Raw genomic sequence first — 15,933 nt, forward strand, 5'->3', positions numbered from 1 at the left:
AAATACAAAAAATCTGACCAACAAGCATTGACCAACCCAAACATTCCCAAAAACAAATACACCCAAAAAACTAAATCACCAAAAAAAAAAAAAAAAGTGACCAAGATTAAAACCCAATTCCACGCCAAAAAAGAATAAATCTTCACTTCCCGGTATTACACACTTCCACGAAACAAACGAAGCAGAAGAAAAATTAACCAAGTATAATAGCCGATTTCCGTGGCTAACATAATCGAGGAAGACGTCCTCCGATGACCGTGCAAGAAGAGGGGAGATTAATTGAATTCGAGGTTTTTTTTTTTTCTTCTTGCCGCCGCAATCTGGGCACCACCCCTCATCGCTTCCCACCCCGGAATCAACCGAAACATTTATGTATGCGGCCACGAGCTGTCCCGCAAGAACGTATTGCAACGAAACCGATTGGAAAAAAAAAACGGAAGAAGGGCAGAGATAGGCTTGCAAACGGTAACCGTCCCTTCCGGAGAGCAAAAGGGCGCAACCCTCGATTCTCCCTGTACCAGCCCTTCCTCGCCAGCCACCCTATTACACGGGAAGGGGATTCCCTGTTCTTACACCGGGGGGTTCTGCTGACGCCATCTTGGATTTAATTGTGGGGAAAATGGTGGTGTCTGCGATGCTTCCAACGATTTTCGATATTTTTTTTGTTTGTGTATGTGTGTAATACGGTTGTTGGAATTTTGCTTGAAGATTGAAGAAGTAAATAGAAGATTAGAATTTAATTTGAAGATTGAGAGAAAAAGATGATAAATTTGTGAATTAATGTAAGAAAAAAGTAAAAGATTGGAACTTAAGTTGAAGGTTGGGAGAAAAAGATAATAAATTTGTGAATTAATGTAAGAAAAAATAGAAGATTTTTTTAGATGAAGAAAAGTTAATCTGGGAAACGTTGATATTTCCAAAAATATTTGTTTTTAACGCATTGTTTTTTTTTGTTATTCATTCGATCGATTGTAGGATCAATTTAAATTCGTGATTTTGGGAATATTTTTGTTATTATAGGAAGAAATAGATTTTCTTCGGGATGAAGAAATATTTCTCGAAGTTCCTTCGGGAAACTTGAAATATTTGAACAATGTATCAATTACGAGATCGCTTTAAAGTTGCGCTACCATCAGTCAAGATTTATCCGTTGATTTAGAAAGGGAAAGGTGAGCTTTTGTCAATGAAAAATCTCAGAAATTACTATCAAAATAGATAACAATTTATTCATGGTAAATTATATTATAAACTCTGTTCTTATTTCTAATATGTAAATATCTCCACGTTACAATATTTTACACTCGACTAGAATCGAGATAATCGTCGTTACTCGTCAATCATTCAGACAAAAATCGTGGTATCAAAAATATATTACAATTACGATCCTGACGAAGGCTCTCGAACGATCCTTCATAAAACGAAGAATCATTCGATCAAGGCAACGATCATTTCAATGCATACCTCTTTTCGTATACAAATATACAAAAATGAAGAAAAAAAAAATTAGTATCAATCGTCATCGTATAAAATCGACGATGATTTTGTCGTTGAGATCGTATCACATCGGATAGATGTACGAAGGAAACGGATGTCCCTGAGGTAGAGCATGGCCAAGAGCAAACATTCCCAATGCTGCTGCAGACATTCGATAAGGATCACGATTCTCGTGGGTTCTCGTGTGCTTCTTCAAATGATCCTTCCTGCCGAAACGTTTTCCACAGACGATGCACGCGTGCGGTCGTAGCCCTGTGTGGATCCTCTTGTGCCTCGTTAGTTCTTCGTTCCTGGTGAACGACTTGCCGCAACCCTCCGCGTCGCATTTGAAGGGTCTCTCGCCTGTAATGAGAGAATATTGAATTTTAGAAATTTGCGGAATTGATGATGTTTGGGATTAGAAATTTGGAGGTTTTGAATGTTGCAATATTTGAAAATTTGGGAGTATGAATATTTGGGAATTTGAAGATTTGGGAATTTGAAGATTTGGGAATATTATGATTTGGAAATTTGAATATTTGGGAATATTACAATTTGGAAATTTGAATATTTGGGAATATAAAGATTTGAGAATGTGAAGATTTGGGAATATGAAAATTTGGGAATGTGAAGATTTGGGAATGTGAAGATTTGGGAATATGAATATTTGGGAATGTGAAGATTTGGGAATATGAAGATTTGGGAATATGAAGATTTGGGAATGTGAAGATTTGGGAATGTGAAGATTTGGGAATGTGAAGATTTGGGAATGTGAAGATTTGGGAATGTGAAGATTTGGGAATATGAATATTTGGGAATGTGAAGATTTGGGAATGTGAAGATTTGGGAATGTGAAGATTTGGGAATATGAAGATTTGGGAATGTGAAGATTTGGGAATATGAAAATTTGGGAATGTGAAGATTTGGGAATGTGAAGATTTGGGAATATGAATATTTGGGAATTGGAATATTTGGGAATATTATGATTTGGAAATCTGAATATTTGAAAGTTTAAATATTTAAAAATCTGAATATGTAGAAATTTGAATATTTAAATATTTGAAACTTAACCTACTTCAATACTTGAAAAATCCATAGATTCATACATCTCCCTACTCAAAACCTCCAGCATTCAAACACTCGAGGATCGTCCCAGAAAATCAAACTTTAACATTACCAAACGTTACAATCACCAAAACAAACCTCTATATAGAGACCAAGGTGAGACTTACCGGTATGTATTCTGATATGTCCCTTGAGCTGTCCGTTATTACTAAACGCGACGTCGCAGTGTTCGCACCTAAACTTCTTCGGCCTCGACTTCTTCATCTGTTTCGCGGCAGCGTCTTGTCTGTGGATCAGTTCCACAGCCTGTTCCATCGTCGAACCGTACATTCCCTGCTGTAGTTGGTGTACACCAGGGAAATCGTAGTAAAACGGTTGTCCAGTGGTCGCAATAGCCGAAGCTCGAATTCCAGCGTCTTCAACTGGAATCGTCGTCGAACATCCGCCCAGAGGATTCAAACTATTTACATGTGGAAAACAAATCCTCTTGAGATAGTCCACAGGATACGACGAGCTTTGCATCGAGCAACCACCAGCCACTGGGAACGGTCCAGGAATCGAAGAAACAGCGTGAGCAGTTGGAGGTACGGAAAGGCTACCTGTGCTCGACGATCCAAGAACAAAGTTATTCAACAGATCCAAACTGTTACTTCTCGCTGGATCTTCACTGGTCACCGAACACGATCTGCTTGACGCCTCGATCGAACACTCACTTCGTCTCCTTCTTCTCTTAACGAGTCGCCTTCTGCTGGAACACGAGAGGAGAACTTCGTTTCCTGAAGAACTGGCTGCGCTTGTCTCGTCGTAGGAAGAGATAGAACCCAAGCTTCGACTATCTTCTTCTTCTTTCACCGCTGCTTCTTCAATCCTTTCTTCTTTCTCTTCTGGTCGATCAAGAACCATCGGTTGCACACTCTCGGACACGTTCCATGGTCTGAAGAATCTTGTGTTCTTCGCGTCGCACATTTTCTTTCTCTTCTTCTTGGAGTCTCTCGTTCGTGAAGCAACGAGAAACGGGGAAAAAGGAAGAAAGAAGAAAAGAGACGGTTTTAAATCGTGTGTTGTCCAACTGGAGACACTAATCAATCGTACGAGAACCTGCCTGGAAGTTTGCCAAATGTTTCTTCTTTTGTTTTGGTAGATGAGCGGATTGTTCGCGGAAGAGAAGTGTTCTCGGAGTGTGTGATTTTTGTAGAGCAGAGGCAGGAGATCTCGAAGGCGACTGTACACTGTGACGAAGCTCACCCCGGTGTTATATAGGGACGACGGTGCCCACCCTCTTGCTGGGATTGGGTCGTTGGACGTTGCGGAAGGTGGTGGTGGTGTAAAGGGAGAGAACGTAAGGGCAGTAAGGGCAAAGGTGGGTTTTAGGGGGGCCGGTCGAGGGCTCGCCGAAAGCGATACGCAGCCCCTTTTGTCGGGGAATTAATCGGTCGCCACGGCCACGAGGATCCTAGCCCCTTTTGTCACGGGGAGAGAGAGAGTGATCTGAGAGGGGGATGGTGAGTAGGGGAATGAGAGGAGAGAGAGGATGAGAAGAGAATGAGGAAAACCCTAACAGGGCCCACCTTTAGCCCTCGGCGATTTCATTCTGGAGGATGCGGATGGATCGTCTTTGATCGTCTTCGATTTATGATTTCGAGAGGTTTGTTGGATAAGTCATAGTGATAGATATTGTTTCATTTTTTTTTTTTTGTAGAATTGTATTGATAGATTTTAAGCAAAAATGGAGAAACTGGAGGCTGCAGTTCTTGATTTTTGTCGGAAAGTGTTGAAATTTGTTTAATTCTTTTTTTTTTAGAGAATTGTATTGGTAGGTTTCAAGCGGGAATGGAGAAATTGAAGGTTGAAGTTCTTGAATTTTTATGGGAAAATGGTGGAATAGTTGAGAGAAGGCTGCAGTTCTTGAATTTTTATCAGAAGATGTTGGAATAGTTAAGAGAAGGCTGCAGTTCTTGAATTTTTATCAGAAAATGTTGAAATTTGTTTAATTTTTCCATATAGAATTGTATTGATAGATTTTAAACAAAAATGGAAAAATTGAAGGCTGCAGTTCTTGAATTTTCATGGGAAAATGTTGAATTAGTTGAGAGAAGGGATGGAGGAACTGAAGGCTGCAGTTCTTGAATTTTCATGGGAAAATGGTGAAATAGTTGAGAGAAGGCTGCAGTTCTTGATTAGAAATCATTGGATATTTATTGAAGTATAGTTTTAGAGAAGTTTGACAATTTTCTTAGTTGCTTAATACTGACGCGAATTTATTATGATTTGAAATGAATGAAATATCCAGTAATTTATGGAAGAAGATGGATGTAAAGGAAATTGTAAAATGATATTTGCAAAAGGATAATCTGTAGGTAGAAGTTTGTATTGGATACTTGCGAGTGGATAGTCTAAACAGCACTGTCAGAGAATTATGAAACTGTTATAATAAAATGGACTGACCAAATATTCCTCACTCTCTGCACTAAAACAAAGCCACGAGAAACAAAATTCCAATCGAAAATCCCTCCAAATATTCCTCGCTCTCTCTCCCAAACCAAAATCCGCAAAAAAGAATTCCAAGCAAAAAAATCTTTTCAGAATCGATCCTCGAAAACGGTGGAATTGTGTGGATCACGGGCGACGCGTGACAGGAAGCAACAATAAATTGTTTATACGATTCGATAGTGGACGGAACCGAGGTTGAAGGCACTTTAAACACAATGAAACGGGACAGTGGCCGATGGCACAGGGTCGTTCTCTTCCTCTATGGGATGTATTCTGCAGAAGTTACGAGGGTGGAGCTGCGCAAAAGCGCGTCGTTGATTTATTGTAACACTCGAACCTGAGCTACCCTTCACGAGTGTTTCTCTCCCATCGTCCTCTTCGTTCGCCACCTATCTTCCCTCCACTCTCACACACTCTCTCTTCCATCCTCGTTACACTAAACGTTTACTATACCCTTCTGTTCGTCAACGATACTCGTACAAAACAGGCTTTTCGGGCTTTACCATTGATACCGGGATATCCATCCCCCCCTTTTGTACTGTTCGTCACCGACATCATCGCTGACTTTTCCTCCGCGCCCGCTTCACCGCGAATCGTTGCTAAAAGTCTCGTTGGGCGTTTATACTCGACTACGCAATACCCTTTGCACGTGTACAATGGTAGAATCTCACTGGCGTTGGTAAACAGAGAATTGAGAGAGGGAGAGACAGGGAGAGACAGGGAGAGACAGAGGGAGAGACAGAGAAAGAATTTGGTAGACTGATGAGCGAAGAGTGAGAGAATTGATGGAAATTAAAGAGGTTTACTTTGACAAGGATTTTTCTACGTACGGTGGTTATGTGGAGTTTTATTTGCAGGGTGGTTTGTAAGTTGAATTTTAAGATTTTCAGTTGTAAGTGTCGAAAGTATTGAATTTTCAATTGTGAGGGTTTGATTTTTATGATTTTGAATTCCAAGCGCTGAAATTACCAAATTTCAAATTGCAAGCGTCCGAATTTGAAGCACTGATATTACTAGATTTGGAAGTGCAAGCGTCTAAATTCTAAGGTTTCGAGTTCGAAGCGCTGAAATTACCAAATTTCAAATTGCAAGCGTCCGAATTTGAAGCACTGATATTACTAAATTTGGAAGTGCAAGCGTCTAAATTCACTAAGCTTTCGAGTTCGAAGCGTTGAAATTGCTAAATTTCGAATTGAAAGCGTCCGAATTTCAAGTATCGAAGTCGCAAACGCTGAAATTATTAAATTTCGAATTGCAAGCGTCCGAATTTTCAAGCTTTCAATTTCCAAATTTCAAATTGCAAGCTTCCGAATCCCAAATTTTCAATTTCCAAGCGCTCGAATCACTAAATTTCGAATTGCAATCTTCCGAATCACAAGTTTTCAATTTCCATACTTTCAAATTGCTAAATTTCGAATCTCAAGCCTCCGAATTCCAAGCTTTCAAATTCCAATCCCCCAAATCACTAAATTCAGATTCGCAAGCGTCCGAATTCCAAGCTTTCGAGTTCCCAGGTGCTCAAATTACCAAACTTCAAATTACAAGTACCAAAATTCCAAACACTTTCTCTCCCTTCTCTGAAAACCAGCGTTTAACATTAATTTTAGGTAATCGAATTTCGCATTTTCATGCAAAATTCGTCTCACGAATCTTCAATGAAAGCGTCTCCCTAAAAATGTCAAGCGTTGGTAATAAAATTCTAATCATGAGACACAACCTCGAGCTATAGTAATTAATTTTATACGCGTAATTACTTCTTACAATTCTTCCAACGAAGGCAATTTCTTAATGTAGTATTAACGATCGATTATGCCACAAGTGCAATAAACCATAAATAAGAAGGCATCTGTAAATTTTTATTGCGTTTATCCATGAATTTTGCAGACTGAACGTGATAGAAATTTTCTAGTATCTAACGTTTATCTCGTAGCTATTGTTTCGAACACTCACTTTCAAACTTGTTACACAGTTTACTTAGAATTTACGTGATAATACGTGTTATGTGTACAAATCATGCATGGAAATAGAAGTACATGTGTATACAGTTTGAAATAACCGAAAATAGAAGCAGTGTAACGGTAAACAGATTTACACCTGATATTCAAATAGCTTTTTCTGAGCAAAACCTTGCTTGTAGGTGAGTAAATATTAGTTTGACACAGAAGACGAACACTTTTTTGCATGTTTCAGTGACAATAATCTATTTCAACTGACTTTCTTCAAACGAGGTAAAACAGATTACTCTGAAATACAGAATTTGTCTGTATGTTTCTATTTAATAACATCTTCTCTTATCAAATATTAATCTTGGACAATTTAAAAAACAGATAAAAGTAGTTTACAAAAATATATTATTAATTCTGCAAAAATATGTTTCTTTTTCTTATAGAAAAAATATTTTTTGATAGACTAAAACGTGAAAATCAGTATGTTCTAATCAATATTACAATTACTAGCATTAATCTTCCAAGAAAAATATTTTTTAACACACTAAAACGTGAAAATCAGTATGTTCTAATCAATATTACAATTACTAGCATTAATCTTCCAAGAAAAATATTTTTCAACACACTAAAACGTGAAAATCAGTATATTCTAATTAACAATATCAATTCTCCAAAAATAAATTTTCTTTTCCCCAAAAACCATATTTTTCTGTACACAGAAAATTGAAAACGAACATATTCTAATAAAAATCATACTAAATATCTCCCAAACCTCAAATAAAACTTAACACAAAATCCTCCATGGAGAAAAAAAATTAACAATCCCTAAATTTCCCACGAGAACGATCACGTGCAATTTTCCAGTCGTTTCGAGAAATAAAGATAGACCTTCGTCGACTGTATTGCCCCAAAATTCCTATAAACCGTGAAGAAATTCCAGGAACAATCGGTTCCAGCTTAAATTAAAACAATAACCGTAGAACGATCGTCGTTAACGACTTGGCGTAATCACGCAGGAGGCGAAAAACGTGTTTCGAAACAGATTGGAAGGATTTACTGGTGTGCCTTCCCTAATTACGCGTTCATCCAGCGGAATCCTTGACGAAAAATTCAGGAGTTTATCGATTATTATGATCCTGCTAATGACACCTAATCGTGATTATCGTTTAGGTACCGTTCACAGGTGCACTTCCGGTTCGATAATTTACGACTTCGTTGCGACGATTTCAGTGAGAATCTTGAATGAAACGGTTGGTTTTGATAGAAAATTGTTCGTTGAATGAAGTGTAATAATTTCGAGCGACCTGATTTTAGGAGAGGAGAGCTTAATTCGCGGAAAAAAGGGGAATCCTTTGGAGTTACGTTTGTATGGAATATGAAACGATGCTTGAGAACTGGTTCTCCTATTTTTTTTTTTTTTTTACTGAGATAATAAGCGTATTGAAAAATGTGAAAATAATCGAAGAAATTAGTAAAATAATTTATTTATGTGTATTTTTGGTTTAAATTTGGTTTAAACGTTTTCTTCCATTTGTTTTTATCGAGTTAAGCGTTTCGAAAAATGTGAAAATAATCTAAGAAGTTTATGACGAAATATTTGTTTATTTCTGTTTTTAGTTTAAACGTTTTCTTTCTTTTCTTGTTAAGAGTTATCTTTTCGAAAAGTGCAAAAAAAGTTAACCAACATTTTTCGTGAGTACGAGTGAAGTTTTGAATATTCAAGGATTTTGGGGAAAAAATTAATCTTATTTTTTGAAGAAATAGCAGAAAAACCAGAGATCGGAGAGATTTGATGGACAAAAAGAGTTCGTCAGGTTCCAGTAGCAAAAGAATCGTCGAAATTCGACAGAAGAATCGATCTTCCCGAATTTTCTTAGGTAAACTTACTCGAAATTCACGCAAAAATCTTTGTGAAACCGAGCAATTTCTGAAAGGATTGCTGTAAAGTATGTTTTCTGCAAAAATAAGTCCGAAGAATAGGTGGAAAAGCATGGAGGAAACAAGGAAGCCTTCGTTTCTTTTCGTAACGTTGATGGATCGATGGATCGAATGAAAATTCACCAAGTATCCATCGATCCGTCTTACTTTCCAAGTTAAACGTCATAACAACGACTTGTAACCGTGCAAAAGAGCCTCCGGAACGCTTTGTCGAAAGATTTGCTCCGAACTTCCGTTCGATCCTCTTCTTGAATAATAATCGGTTGACTTTTGGTATGAATTTTGATTTCAGTGGAAATCTAAATCTCTAAATAATCAAAATTCTTGATTGCGAAATTGAAGATTATGGAATTTAATGTATTTTAATATTTTTCTGTCAAAAATACTGGAATTTTCAGAAAAAAAAGGAAGCACATATCTCTCAGTACCTTTAGAGAAATTAATTCCAAATCTAAATCTCCCAATAATCAAAATTCCAAGTGATTATGGAATAAATAGTCATTCGCTATATTTTCAAACTTTTTTAAATCAAAATTACTGAAATTTTCAGAGAAAAAAGGAAACGCACATCTCAGGGTGTCTTCAAAGGAATGAATTCCAAATCTAAATCTCCTAATAATCAAAATTCCAAGTGATTATGGAATAACTAGTTATTCGCTATATTTTCAAACTTTTTTAAATCAAAATTACTGAAATTTTCAGAGAAAAAAGGAAACGCACATCTTTCGGTATCTTCAAAGGAACGAATTCCAAATCTAAACTTCCAAATAATAAAAATCCCGCGTCAGCTGGCGTTATCAAAGGGTTCGAACGAAACATTATTAATTTGAAATCTCCTCGGAAGGCTAGCGACGTGTTTCAATCGAAATTATCGTTGAAAATGCCGTTAACGACACGCGTGTGACGAACACGACCTTCTCCAAAGAACAATAGGCAATAATTTCGAACGCGGTCTATGAAATTACGGTTATAAGACAATGCAGGTGTATTGAATAGGCATGTATCGCGGTTCATCTAGAGTTGAATAATAAAACGAGGTGTAAATGATAGTTGGAACGCGTGGAAACAGAGAATTTCTCGTTCGTCGACGGGTTCGTAGTGGTCATAGATACAAAAGTAGAAAAATTTGCTGTGTAGCGAGTGATTTTTACCAATTTTATGATTACACTGCTCTGATTTTTACCTTTTGGCTTAGTTACATATTACAGTCAATTTAAAAATGAAACGATAATTCTAAAAAAAATGAAAAATTGCTTTTTCTTTCAAAATTGATCACGTCAAAAATTCCTAATCTCTGTTCTCCAGTGTTTAAAATGAACGAATTACTGTTCCTGCTAGAAATGTCAAATTTAGCACGTTTGAAGAAACAACAATTGAAGAAAAATGAAAAATTGTTTCTCCTTTTCAAACTTTATCACGTTAAAAAAATTTCTAATCTTTGTTCTGCGGAGTATCATATTAATAATTCACTGTCACTCGAAATTCCAACTTTCAAACTTGTTCCTTCGTGTTTTTTAGTAACACAAGACTGGTTCTTCAAAATTTCTACTATTTTTCTGAAAGTTTCTTAATTTCAAGTTTTGCGGAGAACTCGGTTAGAATTCCGCAGCTTCTCTTCGAAACTCGATCGCCGCGATGTTTCGCTGGTAACTCTCGATCCATGAAAATCGACACTTTATATGTATATTCATTTTTTCTCTCGATTTTCCTAATCGAATCGAGGACGAAGAAGGCAATCGCTCAATAAGGCGTGTAAAAAATATTGGAACGTGTCGCGTGCCTCGTCAGATCTTCTTGTATCGCTGTCAGTGGCGATTGACTGATCGATCGCGATAGAAATCTGTCCGAATTTTTCGAAAAGACAGTTTTTTCTCTTTAGAAAAAACGTGTTTCTAGGGAAGAATACCGTGGATATGGTACACGTGGACGATTAAAATTGACCGATTATCCCATTGGAGCGACGTCGAACAATTGGAAGGTAAATTCTTGGTCAACTACGGTGATCATCGATCATTTGTACATTTTCATCGTTACTATAGACTTGTTCGGAAGTACTTAGAATCGAGGAATGTTAAAAAAATTATTCAGACATTTTCATATATATTTCTATGTGAAATTGGCCCAAAAAATTCTGACTTTATATTCGTATGAAGTACAAATTACAGAAAACAATCATTGAACTACCTTTTCTACGTAATTCTTAATTTATTTGATCCGTCTAAAGAAAATCACAATCTTATATTTGCATTAATAGCAATTGAACTACTCATTTCCAGCGTGTTCCTGTTAGTTCGAATGATATGAAATATGGACTAACTTGCAATTAACTATTCCCAATATATTCAAATAATTAATTAAGTGTCAAAAACTTGTGTACTTCTCGGCGTTATCTTAAAATTCAAAATGGTTATCAAAATGTTTTTTATGATTTTTCTTGCGCGACTTATGAACACCCATCGATCCTTATTATCCGAGTTTTCGATTATTCGAGATAAGCTGGATCCACGTCACCTTGGATAATCGAAACTCTACTGCACTTATAAATATGTCGTTACAAATACAAACATTTCTGCTGCATCTTTGATTTTTTATAATATAATATTGTTACATACTTCACAAAAATATTTAAGTTTTTGAAGGCACGTCGCTACGCAATTAATCAAACAAAACATCGACAAAACGCTGAGATAAAAAACATATCAACGTCACCCATACTAAACAGATGGTTACTATGTTATTTCTATATGTATATATATTTATATTAATCTGTCTCAGTATGTTGATTATTTTTTCTGTTACTATTACACATCGATTGACTAGGTACTCTCGGGGAATCCCAGGGAATCATCTCTGAATGATATACTCGTTGAAATTAAAAAAAAAAAGAAGCAGAATTCCTCTCTGAAAACTCGAAAATTTCATACGAAACAATCTGACTCAAACACATTATCAAAATCCTCCCCAATCTCGATCAAAGCCCAAATCAGTCCCATAAATAACACCTTCCCATAAAATCGAAACGAAAAGAAAAACGAAAAAAATCAAAATAAAAACTGCATTGCCCTTCCCAAAAGACTGGAAACCCCAAACCTACATCGGTATCGAACTAAAAATTGCATTACCCCTCCGAAAAACTTGAGAAAAGTAAGAAAAAAGCCCCAAATTCACAAACCTATTTACATCAGTGTCAACTTAAAAATTGCATTGCGAAGAAAGGATTGGCCAGACGAGAGTGAGATTCACACGGGACGTCGGACGCAAGCGTCGCGACGCGTCACGTCGTGTGCATGTGATCCTCGGGCTCGCTACACGGTTGGATAACCGCGCGGTTCTCCTCGAGGGGTAAAGCCCAGGCAAGCCCCATAATAGCCCTCGAGCGAGTCCCACCCTCCCTGCTAACCAGAAAACCTTCGAAAGTGTGCACGACCGCAAAGTTGCCGCCCCTTGCATGGCGGGCAGAAATTTGATTATGCCCCTTCCACGTCGATGAACCCAACTGGATTCATCGCTCTCTACTACCCGTCGATGATTTATACCGTTTATGCCATTTTTTTTTTCCTCTTCTTTCTTCCTCTTCGCACCCTTTAATGCTCGCCGCAACGACAAGTTGCTTTTGCTGTTTAATTTCGTTGTTAAGAATTGTTTCCGAATGGAAAACGCAAAAGTTGCGGAGTTGTGAAGATGTTTTACGACTTTAAGGTAATTTGGAAGGGGATTAGGAAGTTTCGTTTCAGATGGGCGTTAGGTGGTGATAATTTGGGAATTTCTACGGGATTTTGGATTGTAATTGTTATTGGTGTTATTTAGATTGGAGGTAGGTGATTAGAATCGTTGGAGTTGTAAATTTTGTCAGTTTAAATGGGTTTCTTTTGTTTTGTTAATTGGGATGTGGAAGATTGGGAGCTTTCGAGGTCTAGATGATGAAATTGCGAGATTTTGAGTTGCGTGCGTTCGATTTCTAAGCGATGAAATTACTCAATTTTGGATTTCAAGTCTCCGAATTCCAAGGTTTCAAGTCCTAAGCTTTCAAATTGAAAAATTTCGAATCCCAAGCGTTCGAATTCCAAACTTTCAAATTTTAAGCTCTGAAATCACTAAATTTTAGATTTGCAAGCGTCCGAATTCCAAGCTTTCAAATTGCAAAGTTTCGAATTTCAAACACTCAAACTCCAAACATACGAATCCCAAGCTCTCAAATTCCCAAATTTCGTATCTCAAGCGTCCAAATTCCAAGCTTTCAAATCCCAAGCTCCGAAATCGCTAAATTCAGATTCGCAAGCGTCCGAATTCCAAGCTTTCAAATCCCAAGCTCCCAACTTACTAAATTCAGATTTGCAAGCGTCCGAATTCCAAGCTTTCGAGTCCCAAACTCTCAAATTTCGAATCTCAAGCGTCCGAATTCCCAACTTTCAAATTGCCAAATTTCAAATTACAAACCTCCAAATCCCACGCGCTGAAATGACTAAATCCCATATTACAAGCCTCGAAATTCCATTGCTTTCAAATTGCATTCGTCTGCACGCGTCTGAATCACAAGTGACCAAATCCCAAACCTGTTCGAATTGCAATATTTCGATTCCTCGTCGCCGCTATCAAAGACCAGAGAATTCCCCAAACGTGAATCGATTCAGAATCCTCTCTCTCTGTCGATCCTCTTTGATCGTAGTCGCGGTTTATCTCGCCAGCCATTAATCAAAAGGGCCAGGAACTTCCGCGCGAGTGATTCCTTCATTGAAGAGAGGACACGGGATAGATAGATCCTATAAAAGATCGTTCTGCCAGATGGCCCGTGCCCGCAACTCTAACATAGAGACGCCGGTCTCGCTTTTTCATTCTTCTCTTCCTCCACTTTTCTCTTCGCCCCTTTCCACAAGGATAAACTGACGGTGTGTCTGCCCGTCTTTCACCATTTTCTGTCTTACGTGCGTGCACACCAATTTCTGCGGTTTTACAGTAATCCTAACTCGACGTGAAAGACTGACTTTCGAATGAAAGAAACTGTGTTTCGTGAAGATTTAACATTTTCGTGGTCTTCGATATTTCCTACGTTTAACTCAATATTTACAGTCCTTATCGTTAATAAATTTTAATCTCTAAATTGTGTTTAATATTTGATCAATTTTGTTTCATAAATATTGATATTTGATCGATTTTATTCGATAAATATTGATATTTGATCGATTTCATTCGATAAATATTGATATTTGATCAATTTTATTTCATAAATATTAATTTAATTCTACGTTAGTATTTTAGAATTTTTATGAAATTTTAAAAATTTTGATTTTCCGTTTGCATCAACTATTCCAAACTCATTGATAAATCTAAGAATGAGGAGAATTTAAAGTTCGTAGAATAAGATAAATTGTTATTCTTATAATTGTAAATTTGTAAAATGACAATGAAATTATAGTAAAATTTTATTGCTAATAAATTTCAATATTGTCGAAAAAAGAATTACAAGACGTAACAATATAGGATAATAATCGTCCATCGATTACGAACGAAAACGCATTGTGGCCGGCGAAAGCGGTACAGGGAAGAGAGCGTCGAAGCAGCTGCGTCGCGGCGTCGGCACTTTGACGGTACATAAACGACGTCCGCTGGACAATCGGGAAACAGCATCCCGACTGCGAATACCGGTCACCGCGACATCGCTGTGAATTAGCATATTTACCGGCCGAGCAACCCTTTGATGGAAAATATTCAGCGGGACGAGGCGTGCAAATTTAACCGCGGGGAGTCCCCTTTTTCGGCGATTCTTCGTTGACACCTCCGACATCGTGCTTGAACACCTTTGCGAAAAATGGAAACGCGTGGAAATTTCAACGGATACGCGGCGAATCGATCACCGTGCCTCTCGGGATCGTGAAATTTTTAAACGGCGAAAGCGGAAAATTTGTCGATGATAAGGCGTGAAATCGTGTAAATAGAAGAGTATTCGAGAGATTTTGAAAGAAAGGGAGCGTTAAATTGCGATTGATTTTCGGGGAATCGAATGAATAATGAAAATAGTCGTTTAACGATTAAAAGTGGAATTAAAGAGCGTAGAACGGTTTACAGTTTAATTGAAATTAGCTTGAAAATTTGAATATTTCAGTTTGATTGAAATTTATGAATAGGGTGTATAGTATTAATTGAACACAGAATTTCTCCAGCTCCTAAAAAATATTTTATTGACAAATGATGTTACAGCAAATAGCCGATAGATTTAATACAATGGATCTTTATTGCACGTTGATTTTCCGTAATCTACTATCTTTCTGAGAAAAAACAGTTTGGCTCTGACAAGGAACAAATATTGCGGTTCCAGTGGACGTTCTCGATATTTCGATGTATTTTGGGCAGGAACAGATTAAAATGTACTTTCGAGCCTCTCTTCTATACAACATTCTCCTACTCGTTCACGGGAAATCACGCGATTTGTTACGCGACAGCCTTCTGCCGTCCCTTAATTTTCACGGATCCAAGGGTTCGCCGTTTAACTGCTGTAGAAAACCATGGCGAATTTATAGAGTGCTTTTCTTCATCTCGTTTGATACCTGGTCGACTGTTGTCCCACTTTTTCTCTCTCTCTCTGACAGGGCGTTACTAAATACACGACATATATCTTCGTTTCTAATACGAATTGAAAGATGTCGGTGGTCTCTTTATCGATGATCGATACGTACAAGCACAATTCGAAACAATTCCAAAGTTCAAAGATTGTCCGTTACAGATTTTCTGAATTTGCTTTCTTACGACTCGATTCGTATGCGTAACAGCATCGGAAAACGGTCTCCACTTTTAGGTGGAATATATCACCGCCAGTGGCTCCAGTGGAATAACAAATGAAATTTTAGCAATTCAAACGCAATTCCGCCTACGAAAAGAAGTTTCTCTCTTGCCACGAATCTGCATGCTGCTCGACATGTGCATTACGGTTGTGTTAGAAGACGCAAACTTTATAGGTTACCGGGAACTAACCAACAAAAAGTACTTGACTCGAGAAAAGTCAGAGGTGTCGACAATAGGGGGTTAC

The 15,933-nt window shown here is 37.5% G+C and overlaps 1 protein-coding gene across 1 annotated transcript; it reads right to left on the reverse strand.

The window, feature by feature from the left end:
• Positions 1-1,558: 1,558 nt before the first annotated feature.
• On the reverse strand, positions 1,559-2,853 carry LOC108580090 (Krueppel-like factor 16). The gene is made up of 2 exons (XM_017943758.1): positions 2,706-2,853; positions 1,559-1,836 (listed from the first exon to the last, which is right to left on the reverse strand). Exons 1-2 carry the CDS (start codon positions 2,851-2,853, stop codon positions 1,559-1,561), a joined length of 426 nt encoding a protein of 141 aa, XP_017799247.1.
• Positions 2,854-15,933: the final 13,080 nt, after the last annotated feature.

The sequence above is a fragment of the Habropoda laboriosa genome, unplaced genomic scaffold (assembly GCF_001263275.1).
Source record: "Habropoda laboriosa isolate 0110345459 unplaced genomic scaffold, ASM126327v1 scaffold23, whole genome shotgun sequence".
Classification (NCBI taxonomy): Eukaryota; Metazoa; Arthropoda; class Insecta; order Hymenoptera; family Apidae; genus Habropoda; species Habropoda laboriosa.